The 21,599-nt window shown below is 37.4% G+C and overlaps 1 protein-coding gene across 1 annotated transcript in view; it reads left to right on the forward strand.

Annotated features, from left to right (window-relative positions):
* Positions 1-19,802, forward strand: part of CYRIB (CYFIP related Rac1 interactor B) — a 78,199-nt gene extending 58,397 nt beyond the window's left edge. Inside the window, 9 exon segments of the mRNA XM_080379223.1 lie at positions 8,906-9,027; positions 10,753-10,858; positions 11,924-12,060; positions 12,699-12,776; positions 12,875-12,991; positions 14,048-14,127; positions 15,256-15,382; positions 16,177-16,247; positions 18,922-19,802. Coding sequence (XP_080235349.1) covers positions 8,906-9,027; positions 10,753-10,858; positions 11,924-12,060; positions 12,699-12,776; positions 12,875-12,991; positions 14,048-14,127; positions 15,256-15,382; positions 16,177-16,247; positions 18,922-18,985 — 902 coding nt within the window. The 3' untranslated portion in view covers positions 18,986-19,802.
* The last annotated feature ends 1,797 nt before the right edge of the window (positions 19,803-21,599 follow it).

Genomic DNA, 21,599 nt, shown 5'->3' on the forward strand with positions numbered 1-21,599 from the left:
CCTCATTGTTGGGGAGTGGACAAAGCGCCTTACTCGGTTCTGTGTTAACAGAACATGCTTGCGAGATACGGAAAAGTAGTATCTTTGCTTTCTTATGTTGCTTGTTTACACAGCATGGGTGCACATGTAGCATTTGAAGAGTTCACTGAGCTATGGAATGGGAAGCTCTGGAAAAGCTGCCTTTTTGAAGAAACATGTTTTAATGGATTAGTTTTTAAATTAGTGTCTAAACTGGATACCCTAATTTGAAACTTCCTTGAATAATGGGTGTTTCTGACAGGCTTGGAAATCTGATCTGACTTTCCAGAGAACTAAATTCAACCATTTAGGAAGCAGGACTTGTATTTTCTTGAGGTTCAAGGAGAAAGTTGAATGTGCAAAAAAGCAAGTGTATACCTAGTGATAAAGTTCTTTGTGCAGAATCTACTGTGATCAGTTGATTACACTCAAAGTTGCTTTCCTAAAACTAGATTTTTAACTGTTGTTTGGTCGTTCTGTCGAAGTTGTTGGCTCAAAGACAGTAATTTTCCACAATCTGGGATTAATTCCCCTTCCTTCTCTAGCTTTTGTTAATTGTGTGAGTTATTGGTGAATTTTGTGTATCCTAAAACATAAATTGCATGCTGTTCTTACTTTGCTTTTTCCTCACACACCAGTTGTGTTTCTCTTACGGAACTCAAGAAATCTGTCAACACAAGTTCTGAAAACTTGTTTTTCCAGAGAGTTTGTTTGATTTCACATTGCTTCAGTTTTCTTGATTCCTAATAAATTAATGATTCTTACGGTCATGCTACCTGCCTCCAGGTAAACATCAGTATTCAGTAAAAGTAAAAATAAGAAAAAGGTCATATACTAGTAGGTTGGTATAGTTACGCTAATTTGAAACTTGATTTATTTTTTTTAGTTCTTATGCTTGAATTCAAATGTCAGACTGCTGACGGCTTATTCTTGAATAATTTTAGATCAGATTTTTGGGTAGTGTCTTGAGTTTGTCTTGCAGCAGCACTCCAGTGAATTCTTGGTATTTCAGGGCAGTGGTTCTGAAGTATATTTTCAGCCTCTGTAAATCATGGGAGGGTCCTTGCAAAGGCTGCCCTATTATGAAATGCAGTTTTGATGGTCCTACTGAAGAAGGTATTGATTTCTGAAAATTATGGTAGTGTTTAAAACTGTTTCCTTAATTTATCTGACTGCGAGTAATCTAATGACTGTTTAATTTTCTTCCACTTAATTTCTTTTAGCTGGGATGTGACAGCAAGCATAAGAAGAACTGTTGAAACTTGATTATCTCCTGTTTTTGGAAAAGTCTAACTTGTGTTCAACTTGTCACTTTGTGATTTGATGGGAAACATTGTTCATTGGCCACAGATGACTATTACTAAGAAGCTTTCCAAAATTTGCTTTGGATTATGGAGAGAGAGTTAAAAATAAGGCTTATGATGACACCAATTCCATTTGAGGTTGCTTTTGTCCTAAGCAATAATGGCTTAGTTGGCTGTGGATTGCTGCAGTTACACAAAACAATTGCTCAGTCATAGGTAACATAATCTTTAAATGTATTAAACAAGATGAAAAAATGCCAGTAATTCAGATCTTTATTTTTGTCAAAGCTATAATTCTTAATTTTTTCAACAATCACTCCTCCCTGAGAAGGGGAGTGGAAATACACCGTGTAGTGCACGTTTTCTGCTTCCCACTAGATTGTGATGAATCCAGTGTGCAAAACCTGGTGGAATCCCTGCTCCAGTGAGCCCCAGGCGTGTACGTAAAATAGGAAATGGTTATTGGAACTAAATTATTTTGCCATTTTTATTTTTAGGTTTGCTGGCATGGGTAATCTCATTAAGGTGCTAACCAGGGACATAGACCACAATGCAGCTCATTTTTTCTTGGATTTTGAAAGTAAGTCTGTCAGCCCTTCACAGCTGGTGCATTTAAAGTGGTAACAGTAGGGTTGCTTATACCTGCTGCAGTGAAGGCTAGGGGACTCAGTTGCAAGTCTGCAATTTCAAAGAGTTGCATGTGTTTTTTCCTTTCCTCTTTTTTTTTTCTTTTTTTTTTTTTTCTTCCCTCCAGTAGTAGCCAAGCCACCATCATGCTACTGTGTACGTTTTCTTTCCTTGTGCTTAGTGATTTTGGGTCGCTGTGGTCAGTGATGTCCATCCATCTGCCTGCATATCAAGTTATCATAAAATGAAAAATTCTGTCAGTATGCCGTAGTAATCTGTGCTGAGCAGTTGTTCGCTGTAATCCTATTTTAGATGAAAGTGAGTACCAAGTCATTCCTGATCCTGGCTTGGTAATTCATGGGGCAGTTGATGTGCATTTTTTACATCCAAAATTTCAGAGTAGAATTGTCTGAGCTTCACAGATGTTTTGGGCACCTTGTGTAAAAGATCTGTGGCCTACCTGTGTTAGCACTTTCTGCACACTGAAATGATGTATCTTGATGAGTTTTTCTGTAATGGCTTTCTGACAAAATTCTAAGGGCTGACAAAATTAAAGCTCTTTCCTTTTCTTGTCCCATCAGGTAAAAATCTGTAGCATAGCTACAATGCCAATGCTTGCAAAATATGGTACTTGGCCCTCAGCGTGTGGTACTCCTGCTCAGGACACTGGTGCTAGGGTGTACCGGGACAGAATTGCAGAATTAGTCACTGGCAAGGCCTTCGGTTGGAGTTCTGCCTCTTTCTCAAAGGGGCAGCTGTGAAGATGTTGGTGATATAGTCACTTCTTACAGGAAAGCTGCATTGCATCTCTGGGATCACCCAGCTGTACGTCCTCAAGGTGGGGATCTCCCTCCACCCATCAGGGCGGCAGCCTGAAGGACGGATTCATGCCTGATGGAATTCTCTGGTCTTCTTTCCCCCGCTGCTTCATTCAACTATATTTGGGCTGTTCCTTCTTATAAAAAGAAAATTTTCTTTTCTCTCATTCTTGTCTTGGCAGGTACCTTAACATGGGGAACCTTCTAAAAGTTTTGACATGCACAGACCTTGAGCAGGGGCCAAATTTTTTCCTTGATTTTGAAAGTGAGAAGATGATTTTATATATCTATTACTCTTTGCCTGCAGTAGACTGCATTTGTCATGTATTAAATGTATGTTTTCACTTTGCCATTCTTCTAACAGCTTTGCATGCTTGAGCTATGGATAATTGTTAGCAGGCTTTTGTAGAAAGCAATAATCTGTTTTAAAATAACCTCTGTTTCTAAAATATAGAATCTTTATTTCAGGGAGGGCTTTCAAAATATATTTTACTGTTGGGTTTTGATACGGTTCTTGTTTTGAAGCAAAATTCCGTCTGCTTTTAACCAAAACTTTTAAAAGAATTTGAATTACTTTTTAAGACTTACTGTAAATTGCAAGAACATAACATGCACCTTAGAGGAAGGACTGAATATGAAACCTGATTTTCTTCACTCCCAGTGTGCCACCGAATAATGCTGCATGTGCAGCTCACAACATGGCTTACAACAGTTATTCATAGCTCTCCGACACCATCACGTTAAAGGTGTATATGTGAACCTTATTCAATTTGGCATTGAAATTTGACAGTTAAGCTCATCCCTCTTTAAAAGGGGGGTGCAGTGTAGAGATTAAATTGCTTTTGAAAATAAGAGGGGAATAGCTTGTCTGATCAATGCCAAACATTCTGGAAGGTTCACATATTTTTAGCGTTTCTGCTTTTATTTTTTGTTGCATGATACAATATAGCCTAAGAATGGCAGGTAAGTGGTGTTGGCTGCTGCTATGCATGTTTAATTACTTTCTTTTGGGATACGCTATTGCTTTACCCAGCTGTACTTCAGCAAGCATAAAATAAGAAAACTAATGTTCGTGCATTTTGACCATGTAATAAAATACAGTGGAATAGCGTAATAAAAAAATTGATGAAGTATTGTGATATGGATAATTTGAGATTCATTATATCATCTTTTCTTCCCCCAAATTATTTTTCAATTGTTTGATAAAACAGGAGCAGTTGGTTATATTAGTTCTAATATGAAAGTGAGTGCTTGGGGAAATAGGTTTTTGCTTCAGTGATGTTTGAAGTTATAACTTCTCTAAATCCTTATCCTGTGCTGTTGATTTTATCAATTGTCTCTTCTGAATGTATTGATATTGGAAGATGATAGCCATGCAAATTATTCATAAAGGGAAGATAATCAAGGGCTGTGTTCAAGAATCAGAAAGAAATCAGATCTCACATGGCAGAATAGGTGCAACATAGTGAAGTAGGGAGTAACTGGTGTGGGAGAACATTGGAGTTGTGTAGCTCCAGCTTAATCTGCAAATACTGACCATTTCATTGGACTAAATTAATTCAGGTTAGCTGGATATAAGAGGCATAATTCTGAAATCAATTTCAATAAAAACTGCTGCTATTGTTAAGAAAATTCTGATTCTTTAGTTATCAGTTTTGTTTTAAAGTGCATGTTTTGAGCATGAACAAGATTTGGCATGAGAGTAAGCAGGTTGCTGACATGAAATGTTTACATATGCCGTCAAATTAAGTGACTTATATTATGGCTGAATTGTTAGACTGTTCTTTATTCATTTTGGACCCTGTCCTGCATTTGTTTCTGCTGCAATACTGTGTATCCATGCTTCTTTCTACTCTGTTTCAGATAGCTTGCCTTGACAGGATCTTGGCTTTGACACAGTCAAGATCTTTCTTCAAGACTTGGCACTTAATCTTGTGATACTTAACGTTGTGTTTTTATGTGGAAGAGCAAGTAAGCTCTGTATTAAAAACAAATTTGCCAGTTCAGTGTTATGCCTGGCCCAATAATAAATACTTCGAAGTAGTTTTGGTTCTTAAATCCATATGTATTTTTGGAGTGAGCAGACTAGTTAAGCATTTCTTGCACAATACCATAAAGAGCTAAAAATCTAATGTCCATCAAGCTTTACAGGGATACAAACTCCACATTTAGAAAGGTTTTAGACTGGTTTCCAAGAATTTTTCCCAGATACTTACCTTGGTGCTAGATTTCAGTGATTTGTGTGACTATCAGAATACATGCAAAAAACCCTCTGATGAATGATGTAATGGGCCATTGGCTTTTCCTTGCCAACGCTGGTTATGCTTGTGTTTCCTTTAGTCATTCACATTACCTGTTTGAAACAAATAGTTGTCTTAAGTATTCTACCGAAGTCTCTGCAGGGCCACTTTTAAATGAGCAGAGGAAAAGGCACGGCTTGGTGAGGACCATGTTGTTAAAATAAACCACCACCTACAATGTGGGAAACTTACAGCTCAACTTATATGTTGGTGTCATTACTGTCACAGTGCAAATCCTTTTCAAATATACCAATAGTAGCTAATACACAGAGTACTTCTGGTTGCAGATGGCGATCTCAAGCTAGAGCTGAAAGTGTTCTGCATTACCTCCAAAGAACTTGGCTAGGTTTCAGAGGAGCCGCAAAGATTGCATTCTCTGTAATAATGATGATAGAGATGAATAAATCATTTAATCTGCAGCAGTCTGGGATTTTTCTCTCCCTTGCTTGTGAGGTTTGTCCCAGACAGTTTCAGATGACTTGATGTGTTCTTCCCTGGGAAAAATCTCAGTTTAAATAGTGTTTGCTGTGCAGTATAAACTTTTAACCCCAAGTTCCTCTCCCTACTAGTTCTGTAGGCTAGCCAAATATTTTTTAAATAGTCACTAGATGTGTGTGTTCCCCACATGCAATGTTGTCATACTTTCATAGCATTTAGTTTACATAACAGTGTTCGTATATTGTTTCAAGTCTACTCTTTCGTCTTTAATACGTTAACATGTGAGCTTTATGAACTCTAAATGTAAATTGCATCTAGTGCAGTAACATTCTGATTAAATTCTAAGTTAATTTAAAGATGAACTCCCCGTTTACTTGAGGGATCCCAGTCTTCACTTTCCATACTATTGGATTAAAAATGGGAAAGTTGCCTTGAATAAACAAGGATTTGCTCCTTTGGCAACAGTATCAAACCTCAGAACATTTCAGCGAGCGGTGCTGTGCTTACTGTATTTGTTCTTCCTTTGGAAAACTTTGCTGGGTAAAGGCAAAGCCTCATCATAAAGGCGTAGCAGGAATTTACATCTATGGAAGGAGAAAAGAGAAATCCCTGAAATTGTATGCCTCCATCCTGCTGTTTGGATGCCTGGCATTGCTGGTTGCTTTTTCTTAGTTGTCAAGACTAACTCCAGAAGTATAACTCCTTTTCCTGCTGTGTGCACTCCACGCTAAGGAAAATGAGTTCCATAATTGGAGATTCTCAAGTGAAAGCCCTGTAGCTTGAGCCCTAAGGTACCTACTGATAGGTGGGAGTGCTACCTCCATCTGTTCAAGATCACAGCAGCACCTATTAGGAAGAGGAACCTCTCCCTTTCTCCCCCTATGATGGGCTTTCAGAATACGGTGCCTTAACCAGCACCTGAGAAACAAATAAACCAATTGGTCTGAGCCAGCCAGTCCTAGGGCTTGAAGATTGTATATATTGTATCTTTTAAATCTATCCTATTAACTTCCTAAATGTATTGTGAAGCAAGTATAAAAAAGTTTAGGGTTACTTTTTAAATTTGAGCTCTTTTCTAGGTGCAGAAGAATTACAAACGGGAGAGGAACTTAAGTTGGGACAAATCAGGTTTACACATTTCTTCTGCTGGAGAGGACTAGGTGCATCAAAATAAAATACTTATCAAAAGAAATAATCCAGCGCCTACTGAATTTTACAATGTATATGTGTAGAAGTTTGGTATAATCAAAACAAAAAATCAAGAAAAAAAAACCACAACCCACCGCTCCAGAAAATTAAGTATAAACCATCGTTTTAGGTTTCCTGGAACATTTTAGGGGAATGAAGTACAGTAGCTGGCTGATTTACATCGTAAGTGAAACACGAACAGAGGTATTGAAGGTGTTGACTTGCGTAGCCAGCTGTTCAGTGAAGACCTCTTAATTTGTATCCGAAAGGTGATTTTCATTTCTGAACCTGGAAGCTGATTGTACTACGTCTGTTCTGCTTGTTGATGGGTTTCAAAATGAGGAGGAGTTCTGGTGAGCCCTTCCGCGGTGCCCCCCTGTGTTGAAAAACTAACTCTCCTTACTAGAGAGGGTAAAGAAAAAACAGCATGAAAAATTAAATAGTCAAGAGATGTACTCAGCGTGAGACGATCCAAGTGGCAAGTCTTGATTGCATTATTTAACACCACAATCTGGAATGCTACAGAGCTTCATGTTTTAGTCTGTATTTCACTATAGCATTTCATGTTTGTGCATGAACTGCTGCCAGTCACCTGGTGCTTACCTGTCTGCTCTTTTCCCTCATTTTTTTTGTCTTCATTTCTTACAGCAGTCTTCAGCAGCTTTCAAAATTACAAATGTGACCTTTGTGATGATCTGAAAAGCACTGGCCACTTTTACTCGATGCCTAATCAATGTGGTGCTCTTAACACTTTTTTTTAAAGGAGTGACAAGCTTTTTTTACCTGTGCTAATTCTTGATGGTTCTCAAAATACCACGGTTCAACTGTTGCAAGGTCTATATATAGGCATATTTTGCTAATAATGCCCACTCTATGCATTAAACCATAAAAATAAAAAGTATTATGCTAAAATTACAGCAAAATCTAGACAGGCAAAGCATATGAAACTTATTTTCTCCTAATGCAAATTTTGTTTTCTAATGCTGTTGTCCAGTGTGCAACACTAGGATATTGTGATTTTGATATTTTTTTTCTTTTTTAATGTAAGTACATACCTAACTTCCGTTACTGTTTGTGGGAGTTATACATATGCATCATGGAAAAAACACTTTTGAAAAAACATTTTCCAGACTTTGAACTGTACAAAATCATGAGGATATATTGTCCGTAGATAACTTTTGTTTGTCCCTATAAAAAAGTATCTATTGTTAATACCCTGACTTTTGGCATTGGAACTCCTGAATTAAAATATCACAGTATTTATTTCATAACATATTTTACCCAGGTAAACAGAGAAGTGGGTTTTTTTGTAACAGCTTCAGTAACCAACTAATTTTTTAAAAAAATCAATCTAACAGGAACTAACCTTACAGCTTCCATGAGAATTTTAAAAGAAAAATTGATCCCCTATCAGGTAAACCAGGTCTGAGATATCTGTACTAGATGATTATCTTTAAAGGTTAAAGCCTTTTTGTTGTTTCTTCTCAAAACATACTTCTTACTGAATTACATTTCTCTAAACATGTACATGTAGCTTTTTGAAGTGGTGATCAAATATGTTTTTGGGAAGTCTTCAGCTTATTACAGAAGAACTGGGAGACAGCATATATTCTTCAAGAGGATGGAGAAAAAGGAAAGAAACAAACTGAGTTTACAATAGTTCTTGTTCTCAGCTCTGATTTTGCAATTAGTGCAATAAATAATGTTTTGAGAAGTAAATACATTTAGAAGTAAAAGATATGGCTCCTTTCCCAACCAGTAAAAGGAGAGGCAGGGAAGATGGAAAATAATCAGGTGCAGTGTTTCTGGATAATGGTAGTCACGAACACCTCCTGTAATACCTGCAGTGAAGGGTGTCAAAATTTTGAGCGCTTACATGAGGTCTTTTCCATTAGGCCTGTACTGCACCCTAAGGTGACATTGATATGATAGTCATAAAGATGACTTGTCAGGATTTCTTTTCCTAACTCAATTTTAAGTAAGTCAGGAAGGATAGATTCCAGGTGGAATTTTGGGGTGCTAAATGAAGCTAAAAGACTACTAAAATACAATTACTCTCTTGGAGTTCCTCATAAATTGTAGTAGCCCAGAGAATGGAAATTCTTGATGAGCTGCTGCATGAAGAATTTGTCCCATAGGTGATGGTATATGCCTATTGAATTCCATATTGTTGTTAAATATATATATATATTTAATATGTTCTACTGTTTAGATGCCCAACCTACAGAATCTGAAAAGGAAATTTATAATCAGGTGAATGTAGTGTTAAAGGATGCAGAAGGAATACTGGAAGACTTGCAGTCATATAGAGGAGCTGGCCATGAAATACGAGAGGTGAGCTAGAGTGTTACGATTGTGCACAACCTGTGGGTGTTCATTGTCTGATCCTAACCAAATACTGCTGGATTTTAACTTTGCTTGCAGGAGCTGTTTTGGCAAAGCATGTTGTCTATTAAAATTGCTGTCTTGAATTTCTGCTTTGGAATGTCCCTTTTTAACAGTGAAACAGATGTTGCTTGTTTCAACAATATTAATGCACATATGTAATAGCAAATGATGCTTCTCAAACTTTCTATGGAACTATTGCTATTGCTTTTTCTTTATATTGCCATGTAAGCTCTTCTTGAGTTAGTGGTGAATTTGGAAAGGAGCATGGCATGACAACAGTGAGTAGTGTCGACAATATTGAGTAGTGTTGACATCTTTTTGTACACTAATTGGAGAAGTCTGATGTGTGGTAATCCTAACACAAAAGGCATCTTGTTTTCAGTCCCTTTTAATTGGTTTTTATTTACTAAAGTAGATGTTTGGAACAGAAGTGAAGTTTCTGTACAGCATGTCACTCCATTTTTCCTTTACATGTAAGAAAGGGTGGAATAAATACTCTCTCAACCCCCTTTCCCTCTTCCTCAGATGCAGCAGTGAGGGCTGCTGTGTTCCTGAAGTGAGGAGTTACTCGCTCTAAAATACACCTAAGAAATACTATTAGATAGGAGGAGTTTCTGCTTACTCCAGATGAATTTGAGGTACTTATAGCTATTCAGCTTTCATTAGAGTACCATGAGTTTTTTTTCTCTGAATTTGTAAGGTATATTTAAGAAGGGTGACTGTGTCACACACAACCCTTAGTAGGGGTGATGGTGAAGCTTACTTGCTCTTCAAGGAAGGAGGATGTTCAGAGAGAGGCTGTAGGATTGGGCAGAAATGTGTGTGTCTCAGCAAGGAAGCCTGCAGCATCTGTGGAGAAAGAAGAGAGGCATTCCTGAGAGGAGGTAGACATTGCAGGAAGGAAACTTCATAGGGACCACAGAGGAGTGCGCAGCAAGTCACAGCCCAGGGTTGACTGCAACAGATTTTGGAATTAAGGACTTGACCGTGAAGGTGCAGCAGGAGAGTTATGAGCATTTTTATCTCTGTTTTCTTAGTAATTTTCAGCTTCTAAATAGTCAGTTTCTATCTGGAAAACAAGGAGAGATTGAATTTAAGGCTCTATGTGTTTGGGAGGCTTACTATAAAGACAAGTTCTATGCATATATACCTCAAAGCTCTGGTTACACACCATGCCTTAGTAGCACTTTATGTTGTTGATTATGCTTAAATGTTCCTAGTCTAATATTTAGCCTGAATTTTGCAACAAATATTTTTGATTTTTCTTTTTCCCCTTTGCAAATTCAAAATAGATACCAACATTAGAGTAGGGCTTTGATCACTAAACATTTTTGCTTGGAGGTACCCCAGTAAAGCTGTTAATTTTAATTGATGTACACTTATGTAAATTTTCTTATTTAAGTAGTTTTATTTTTGCAATTTCTTTATACTGTCTGCAAGTTGTTTTCCTATTCAGGATACTTATTTTCAACACAAGTTTTTAAGAGCTTTTTGGAACAGACATGGGTTAGTACAGGCTTGTATCTCAACTGGAAACTTCTCAGTAGGTAGGCTTTTTAATTACTAGCTCTTGAAACAATTGTCCTGCATAGATTATTTTTTTTCCCAGTACTGTATCAGTTATTCTTAATCTAAGCATACTTTTTTCCTCTTTCTTTTGTCTAATTTCAGGCAATACAGCATCCCAATGATGAGAAGCTGCAAGAGAAGGCATGGGGTGCAGTTGTTCCACTAGTAGGCAAACTAAAGAAATTCTATGAATTTTCTCAAAGACTAGGTACGTGGCATGGTATTAACTTGGGGGTTTTGTCTTCATTAGTTAGTACGTTTGGCATATTCAGATGTGATCTCGTCTGGGTCAGGCCCTTGTTAGTGGATAAAAGCTCATATTGCATAGATTCCTTCAGTAGTTTGGAATAGATCTTACTTATATCTGCATACTACCTTCTTGCATGTAAACAAACTTAATTCAGTGGATACCTTAGAGGAGAGAGAGAGAATGGGAGTGTACTTGTTATCCTCTCTCTCTACCCCTTTAATAACTCTGGAAAGCACTAGCTAGCTATTGTTTTGAAAATTAGTAAACTAATTCATTGGCAATGAGTTCTGCTAATGTTTCTGATACTAAGAGTTCTTAATTCCCACCCAAACACCAGAAGTGTTTTGGTCTTGGAAACGCCTGAGCAGGTGCAATAGTTAAGATGGCACTTTGTGCCTTTTACAAAACCAACTTGACTGATGTGCTTAAGCTGATAAAACCTATTAGACTTGATTTGTTTTTTCACAAACCATCCATTGTTACCTCACTTTTCAAGACAGTTATTAGCATAGCTCATGAAAAAATGAGTTCAAAAATTGGTAGCTTTTTGCAGGTAAATTCTGCTTTGTTAAAGAGGTGAGATGTTCTTCTCAAGAAGATAAGCAGGAAACTGGGTTATAGGTTTATCTTAAAAGAACCCAAAACAAACAAAAAAAACGCCAAACCCCCATATATTCTACTGGTAGCTGTGTGCCTCTAATTCTGTGTTATCTTAAAGGCTGCAGTCTGCTAACATGGGTTATTGCAATATTTCCTACACAAATGTTGCAGACAGAGCTTGAATAAAACTTTTCAAGAAGGTTTTCATGGCTGTTAGTACTGATTAGACCTAGTCTTAACAGCAGTTTGTAAGTAAATACAGTAACACTGGCACACAGAAGCAATTCATCAAGCCCCTTTATTATTAATTACCATCTATTTTGGCAGATGTGTGTTTTAAGTCTAGCATGCAGAATATCTGTCAGTAGAGATACAAGAAGCAGGTGCAGTTGTATATTGCAAAATACTCTCCTCTCGTTTAAGAGGCAGGATTGCGAGGTCTGTTGGGAGCCCTGACAAGCACTCCATATTCACCAACACAACACCTGGAGCGAGAGCAGGCTCTTGCTAAGCAGTTTGCAGAAATTCTTCACTTTACACTCCGATTTGATGAGCTCAAGGTAAGAACTTGTAATTTTGTAATCACAAAAGCTAGCAAAGAGAGAACAAGTCTTATTTACTGAAGCAATGTTAGTTGTGTTCTGTTCTAGGATAGAACATGCCGCACATCCTCAAGTATCTGCTATGCTTGGCTTGTTTGCATGACCTAGAGTTAGATTAACTGGAAGGCTGATGAATTATCTTATTAGCTTTAGGCATTTATTTTATTTCAGTTCATACTAATCATGTTTCTTCATCTGAATTTTGCATATCTCTTGGGATAATGGTGCTGCTTTTTGTATGTGCACACCCATAGTCCATGGGTTTTCTTGCTAATGTGCAAAGAACTAAACTGAAATGATGTTAATTTGCTGGTCTGATCCTTGGAGGCAAAGAAGCAAATCCATTTTTTTTCAACCTACTAATTTCAAACTCCTGTTTAGGAGACTACTGCTTTTCTTGTTTTTGTTAGATCTTGTGAAAAATCTGAGAATTTAACCAGAAACCTTTGCTCTACATCCATACATATCACTTCCCAAGATGTCACAGGCCTTTTTACTTCAGAAGGCTGAATGTTTTCTCGTTCTCAGTCTTACATTTTATGAAAACTTGTCCTTATATAGTTTGTTACAACTCTTCTGCTTCCATGTCTATATAGATGACAAATCCTGCTATACAGAATGACTTCAGCTACTACAGAAGAACTCTGAGCCGTATGAGGATTAACAATGTCCCAGTAGGTAACCCTTGGATGAGATGAAATGCAGGCTTATGCTACCACCTAACTTTTTCATGTGCAGAGCAACTAAGTTCTTCTTTCCTTCTGTTCTATAGGCAGAGGGAGAAAATGAAGTAAATAATGAGTTGGCAAACAGAATGTCTTTATTTTATGCTGAAGCAACGCCAATGTTGAAAACCTTAAGTGATGCTACAACAAAGTTTGTGTCAGAGGTAAGAGTGTGTATTTGTGACTTGGATAGTGTACTTCAAAACACTGCAGAGCCAGACATAGTTTTGGAAAACAAAACTCTTCTACCAGGCTTAATTTCACATCTAGAAATCAAACTTGGGTTTTGGAGCCTCAGGGAACATACAATATCTTTCTTGGATGCCGTAGAGGTTAGAATAAGTTCAGATAGCCACCTTGTGGATGTGTTGCCAAAAGTTGAAGTATTACAAATTGGTAGTGATAGTTTTCCTCAAGGAGGGAGGTGGAAGTGGTAAGTGTGTTGCCTGCGTTTTGGTCGTGGTTTAGAGCAGAAATTTCGAAGGCAAACAGCTTGATTTTCTGTGGTTGAAATGGAAATGGAATTAAAACATAGCTTCCTTCTTTCCTTACCAAGATACTTATTTCGCTGTGTGAAGTCAAGTATACTTAAAGAGGAGAGAAACCCGAACAGTATTCCAACATTTTGACACATCCCTATTTATCCTTAACTAAGTATTAGTGGTAAAATACAGTCACTACAAGTATTGTGCTTGTCTTCTGATAACTGGTGATTTTTGTCTTACATGCACACTATTTCTTAATAATTATACATTACATGTTTAATACAAAGATACATTAGTTTTTTATTATTTTTTCTGGAGTTACGCTTTACACTTGAAATGCCTTGAGAAAAACAACCTCTTATTTTCATTACTTGCAACAATTTTAAGTTTTACTATTGCAGCATATGCATGTATTTGGCTATAGAAATTTCTGTCTTAAAGAACAGCTTAGATGATTCCTTTAAAACTTCCCTAAAGTCAATAGTGTCAATGGTGTATTTCTATAACTACAAATAAGCAAGCAAAACCTGTGTGATAGGCTTTGCTCTGGAAGTCATGAGTCTGTATTGTAACATTTTTAAAAAACAGTGCAAGGCTACCTGACTTACCATAGTTGTGTTGGTGTTTTCAGTTCCTCCACATTGCCATGCCAGCAGATCACGAAGGCTTGATTTAGGTTTTATGGTATAATATTTCACAACAATTGAATTGGAAACTGTTTATCTTCTTCTGCAGAATAAAAATTTACCGATAGAGAATACTACAGATTGCTTAAGCACCATGGCTAGTGTGTGCAGGGTCATGCTGGAAACCCCGTGAGTATAAACAGTGCTTGTATTGTGTATGAATCATCTCTGTTTATGACATGACTTGTGATGCATAAGGTGAAAGAAATATAATTGGGGTAATTAGAAACTATGCTGTCTTCTTTTTACCAGCTTAGTTGTATTACCTTGACATGAAGCTATCTTGTCTCATTTTCCTAGCCATGCAATCATGCGGTCTACTTTTCTGAACGTATTAATATTTAAAAATAGAATGGCTATGAAAGCTAGACGACCTCTTGGCACTCTTTATAAATGGTTTTCTCATGTATAATTCAGGGAAATATACTATCTGAGCATGATTGCCTAGGGCCCTCCTGAAAGAGGAGTTATGGGCAACGCATTGGGTGGTACCTCCTTGCAAGTTGGTTTGGCTGATGGCTGTAACAAAATTACAGCACTCTGCCTGGGGAATTATGAGAGTTTTAGGCATGAAGGCAGTCCTTTGTCTATTGTAAATTGGAGAGGCACTGGGAGTATGAACAAAAAGTCAAACTAAACTTTGGGGGTTTATCTGTTTCTTCTGGCTCCTAGGTAGTTTCCCATTGGTAAAATTACTCAGGAATGAGATATGTCTTACTTAAGTTTATGTCTAAATACTGCAGTACACTTGTTTTGGAGCACAAGATCCCCAAATATTTTTAAACTTCTTAGGAATGGTCTCTCCCATACAAGAAAACACTTAAGTGTTGCTCCTTAAGCTTACCTTTTTTGACCTTTTTTTTTTATTTTTACCTCTCCCTGAGTCAGAAATTTGGGTTGTATGTCAGATGGCGGCAGGGAAAAGGGTAGGAATCATTGAAAGCAAAGGTAGTATGTATTGATTTAATTTTTTCCCCTGAGAGAGGAAAAAACCCAAACCCACAAACCCAAACCTGAAATGGCACGTAGCAGCAGGGCATTATGGTAGGTTTGAGAATCCTTGTTAATCTCCAGATGACTTTCTAAGCAGCAGTCTGACTTGTAAGCAGGTTATTGAAAGGAAAAAGGAAAACTCAGAAGTCTGGGGTTGGTGGGGTTTGGTGTTTGGTGTTTTTTTTTTTCCTCTGAGGATTTATAGTAGGATTTTTCTGTTTAATGTTATTTCGAGCATTACTAGTATGTACTCTTATCTTACAGTGAATATAGAAGCAGGTTTACAAATGAGGAAACAGTATCCTTCTGTCTGAGGGTAATGGTGGGTGTCATCATACTCTATGACCACGTGCATCCAGTGGGCGCTTTTGCCAAAACTTCAAAAATTGATGTAAGTTTATTGTTACTAAATAATCTTTGGAGTGTTTAAATTGTGTGTGGGCTCCTTTTTTGTCCTTCAGGATCTAGTACCAGATGTACACTTTGTATTCATGCTAAATGCACAGTGGTAGCTCTTAGCAAACCACATACATAAGTAGCGAGAAATACTAACTAGGCTTTCGGACACATAAATGGTCACTGTTAGGTCATGGGAAAATCTGTTCTGATGGAATTCAGGTAGTGTCTTGAAATACTTGTAAACAGTGGTGGTGTTGAAAGATCCAAATCAGAACGACTAGAAAGAACAATGGCATCTGGCTTGTTCCTCACTGTCTGGTAAAAAGCTAGGTTCATCATCCACCAGTCCTTAAGTCTTTAACTTTCTGCTGTTGTTCGATAGTAAGCGTGGGAAATAGATGCTGTTACTGTATGTTCCGTCGTGGTTGTTTCAAATGAGTTGTTATCCCGTTGTATTAGTACAGTTTGTCAATATTTCAGTGGCTGAATGTAATCATTAATGGATTTATGATGAAGATTTTTGTCCCTTTTTTGTCTAAGACTGATAAAGCAGAGCTTGACATCAAAGTGGCATTGTCCAAAGATACACAGATATTTTTTTTTTAAGTAGCTAAGCCGTTGTCATAGGAAAATGTAATACGGAAAGCTTAATTCCTTTCTAATATTAAGAAAATGTCTTTACACTGCTGCCTTTTTTAAACTTTTCTCTCTGACAAATGGAATATAAAACATTCTATAAATTTAGAGGGTATTAGCATAAAAAAACCTTATTTTTTTAACTCCTAGATGAAAGGATGCATCAAAGTTCTTAAAGACCAGCCTCCTAACAGTGTAGAAGGCCTTCTAAATGCTCTCAGGTACTCTTACTTTTTCTTTTGAAATATTTTTATGTGAATTTTCATGAATTTTTCAGGGCATTTCCTTCAGCAGCGAAGTATTCAGTCTGTGTCACAGGTAAAAGGTGAATGTGGTTATTGCAGGCTTCTCTCCCCATGTGTCTGGGTGCAAGATGCAAGAAGAAGCTACTGTGTTTTAAAAGCCAGGTCATAAACTTGCAGTTGTTTGTTCTAAAATAACTTTTTGCATACTTGGACTGCATGCAGGTTAAGAATGAGTCTGTAGAGGTAAGTGTGCCAGAGTAGACACTGTACCTGAAGTTAAAACTGATGACAACGTTTAGTACATACTAAAAGCTAAGTAGAAGTAACTGATCACATCTACTGGTTGAACAACCAAACAAGCCACATGGTGTACGCACTGTGGCTTGTGCCAGCTTACCAAAGAAATGGCTGGAAGTTTGCATTGGCCATATCCTCAGCTGCGTATGGTTTGACTGTGACTTAATGATTCTGTTTATTATTAGTAGAATATAAGAACAGTTTTACGTGATTTTTATGTTTCACAGATAGCTTCAAACATGTAGGGCAGGTAGTTCTGTTTTGCGTTTTTTTAGTATGTAACTAGAAATTGTTCTTCTTCCACAAAGTGCTAGGGCAACAGTCTAAATCTTTCTGCCATAGATTACATGAGAGAAGTTGCCACATTAGTTGGAGGGGTAAGGAAAAATCACTGATTCTGTATAGAAACTGAAAACCCACTACTTTCGATCATAAAGCTGCATCTATAGTCAGTTACATGTTCTTCATGTGTGTCCGGCATCAGAGGAGTGTCAAAAAGTGCCAAAATGTGATGGGCAATTAAACACTTCATCTTGTCCCTACTTGAAAAGGTATCATGTCGTTTTGGTAACAGTTAACTGTAACTGAACGTTGTTATTCATGGGCTCGCTTTGAAATGCGGAAGCTTTAATTCGTCTTGCCTAAAAGTGCAGTTGTACTTCGTTTTTCTTATCTGCACTGAAACTGCTTTAATTTCATTTGCCCTCATTCTTGTGTTGAGATGTGGTAAGAAGTGAAATAATGTGGCATCATAAATGGTTTCACTTGCAAAGTTTTTTCACATTATTAGCTAAAGAACAAAAGTAAATTTGGGCTTAATTTGAGACTTCATGTGAGTATTTCCATGCTTGAATCATTCTGTTACTCATCTCTGAACCTCCTGTATGTGATCAGTCTTCGAGATGGTGATCAGTAAAAACACAAGCTTCCAGAAGGAAGGTGCTATATTAGCATTTATTTTCTGACTAATTCATTGTGATTGCAGCTGCAACTGAACACTGATCTTTACTGGTACTTCATTTGTCCTCATCATGGTTGACACTATTCAAGTACCTGGGAAGCGTAGTTCAGGTGCTTGCTCCATTCTGTGTTGTTTTATGATAAGTAGTGTAAACTCACCCTGTGCTCTCATGCTGACCTTCCAGCACAACCAACCCATTTCATGCATGCATACTTTAACAGGCCTAGCTTCGTAAATTTGATTACTTGTTTGGGTGGGATATTTAAATCTTTTTGTCTGAATGCCATCTTGAATTGTTAGGAAGAGATGCAGAGGTGAGCTGCTTTGTGTGTGTGATGAAAGCAGGTTCAGGATGATGTCATGAGAAACTAAGTCTTAGATTCTGGAGGAATGTTAGAAGTTCTTGTGTTTTCTCAAGAGATAAGTGTGTCTCAAAAACAAATGGAAGGTGGTATGGATTTCAGAGAGAGATCAGCTGTTTATAATTTGAAATTCATGCAAGTATTGTAATCGTGTTCAGCTTTTTCACATGGGCAGAATACCAAGTGCAGTAACTTTTCAGGCTTTTAGAAAACCTTAGGCCTTTTGTTTGTGGAACGTATAAATTGCCAAAAAGTGCTGAAATCTATATTGATAGTAATTTCCAAATCAAAAAGTCATTGTATATTCTTGAAGTGAACAACTAAAATGTCACTGCAGTTGTGGATAACAATGAAAATGCTAATTTAATATATTAAATTTAAATTGCAAAATAAGTTTTTACTTGCTTTTGCATTACAGTTAGAAGAGGAAGATCAGGGAAGCCAGCACTGAGGATATACAGTACTTTCTTTTAAAATAAGAAATTACTAAGTTTTTTGTAGCGACTTGAAAACGTGTTGCTAGAATGTCTATACTACTTAGTTTTAGCAGCACAGTTACTTAAGCAAGCAGGAAGTTAGGCAGAAAAGCGATTAAATCCATTCTAAACCCATTACCATTGAGGAATCTAGAAAAGTTTGGTCACTGAAAGTTTTGAAGAGAAGTTTCTGAGGCTGTGTGTTATTTGAAGATGTTTCCTGTGGACCGGAGACCTCGAGTTAGTCTTACTGATAATTACTTATCACATACGGAAACGTAAATTTACTACGAAATGTCCTAAGAGCACAAATGCCATCATCCAGCTGAGGCTTATTTTGAATGCCCCTTGGTGCAAGGCTGTTGGGTTATCGTTCTGATTGATAATAGCATTTTCTGATCAGAATGTCTGATCTATGTATTGGGTAACAACTGTGGAGCTGGGGGTGATAAGTGGCCGAGAGTGAGCCGTGAACAGAGAAATCGTGTATTTGTTAAGCCGAAGTAAAGTAACATCCGTGCTTTTCTCAACTTGATTTTTGTTTCTCCGTTTAGGTACACAACAAAGCATTTGAATGATGAGACTACCTCCAAGCAAATTAAATCCATGTTGCAATAACAATTACCTGGAATCCGCACCTGCTGTAGACAGACAGTATTCTGCAATGACTGAGATGCACAGATTATTTTTTTTTTTTAGTGATTGCAACTACTATCTCGTTCATTCTTGCTTTTTATTTTCTCTCTTCCTGTTTACCTTTTTTTTTAATCACTTTCTTGTTCTTAAGTAAGCTCAGACTTCTTTTCTGTGCCAAATCAATGAAAATTACCAGTTCTGGAAGGTATTTCTACTTTTCAGAATAGCCATCCTAAGTGGCAGCTAATTATGCGTTGCATTTGGATTTCTCTGTACTGGGGAAAGATTTGTGACTTGAACTAAATATTTTTAAACTTGTGGTTTTTTCTTTTTTTGAAAAACTAATATTTAATATTGCTTCTTCTGCATGGCAAGACTGCCTACTTCTGCTATTTAAAAATCCCTTGATGACTTCATTTTCTATTGCAGCTTATTTTCATGTGCAACCATGAGGAAACTAAAAGCAGATTTGTTTAAATTAACTGTGTTTGTACAAAATGGTACCCAACACAAAGGTTTTTTTAAATGAGTAAAAACTGTTTTGTTTAAAAGTTACGTTTGCATTTTGACTCATTTTTGTAAGGATGTATGTTGTATGTTTAACCTTTAATAACTAACGTTAAACTGTGGTGTGTGCGTAGCAAAATTACGTATGCATGTTCATGTCAAATGATTGGCTGTGGATAAGATAATAAAATCGGCTTTCATTTTTCTAAGTGTGGTTTGATTTACCAGTATTTTGAGTGAGATGTCTTCGTGTTCTTTGGATTTTTACAAAAAAATAAATTTATAAATTTTATATAGTGAAAACTCTGCTGTTTCATTACCAGTAACCAGTAGTCTAATCCACTGATTTAAGCCTAGCGTGTTTCAGGGTTCTTGCTCTCCGCGCTCTGCTGCTTCACTCTCAGAAATATTACTCATACAGGGTTTGGGGGGAAGAACTTTGTGCAGTCCATACAGATCCCAGTGGATGTTGCTGAAGAACCTGCATCTTGGCTACCTGTGCTGATGTCTCAGTACATCAGGGATGGTGTTCCAAATCAGGCTACCGGTTTGGCCTTTCCTGTACCAGTGGTGCAGAGATTAACTTCCCTCGCTCTGTACTGGTTTATACTCTTGTAGATCCAGATATTTTGAACTGTGTAGAAAAACTGAATAATCTTAGCATGCTAAATAATGTTTCGTGTTCAGCTAGCATTTTAATGCAGGTTGAAGGTTGGTGAAGAAAATGAAACTGTATTGGGAGAGGAAGAATTGAAAGAGAAAACAAGATTTGAGAATTACTAGAAAGAGCATCTCTGGGAAATGGCACGTTTTGCATCAGTGGGCAAACAGTGCACCTCGTGTGTGTGGTGCTGTTGTGATTATGCCTAAAGTGAGTTGTCAGCATTCTGGAAAGGAGATTTGAAACCTGCAGGCAAGCGTGAACACCCTCAGCTTGATTTGCTGGACAAATAATATTTTGTAACTTTACGTGGCATGCTAGCTTCCCAGTATAAGGTACCAGTGTGACCATGCTGGATTTCTTGTGGACGGACCTTCTGCACCTTTTTATTTTTTCTTTGTTTTTTGAAAACAAGATATTTGCAAGATTTTAAATCATGACACTTGAGGAAGAGTTCAAAGGAGGTACAAGTGTGTATTACTGGTACCTGTACCTCATCTGAGGCAGGGTAATGCATTTTTCCTCCCTGCCAAAGATAATTAGCAGAGGTCCCAGCTACAGAGAAAGCAAACCATGTGCTATGCTGGCTACAGGAATAAAATACTCTTGCTTTGACATGATACTGCTCTTTAGTTCTTTTGGCAGCATCACAGTTGAATCCAGCTGAGAAAGGACAAAACTTGATTTGTTTTGTGGGTTTTTTTAAAAAAATATCTTTCCCAGAATTGTAAATGTTACAAACCGTGTACAACCAACCATTCTGCATGTATCTGAAAGGGTAACTGTCCTCATGAGTTCTTTACCTCTAGGAAAAAAAACCAAAACAACAGTTCATCTCAGCCTTGTTATTGTGAATACAGTTACAAAGTAATAATCACAGGAGGGGCAAATCATACTCGTGTCCAGTGTTATTTTTTAGAACTACAGCTTTCTAAAGGAAACCTAATTTACAGAGAATAGGTTTTAAGTACAGCTTGGGTATTTGACAGTTTTTACTTCCAATCTTGTTAGAAAACACTTGAAGCAGTAAATCCAGCCTGGGTGCCATTATGAAAGAACTAGCCATAGAGCAGATTTCTTCTTCTTTGTCTTGCCTCAGTGGGTACTGGCTGAAACAACACAGAATTTCTTCAGTCGACTGTTTTGGACAGCTCTTCCTTTCTACTGCCTTGCCAATATCTTTGCTTTTAAACATCGTTGTTCTTGTGGTCTGAGAATAATTGGAGCTTTCCTTTTTTTCCTCCAGCATTTGTGTTCTGCAGTTTCTCTGTGTACGCAGCTGGGAAAGCAGATTAGAGCTGGCATGCCTCTGAGTCGGCTGGCCCACAGCTCTGCGTGCATCCCTACTCCTGAGCTTTCCAGGAGGAGAAAACAGGCCTTCCTGTGCATCAGGCATCAGCTGTTTGCATTTTTGAACTGGAACCACTG

The sequence above is a fragment of the Falco punctatus genome (assembly GCF_963210335.1).
Source record: "Falco punctatus genome assembly, chromosome: 3".
Lineage (NCBI taxonomy): Eukaryota > Metazoa > Chordata > Aves > Falconiformes > Falconidae > Falco > Falco punctatus.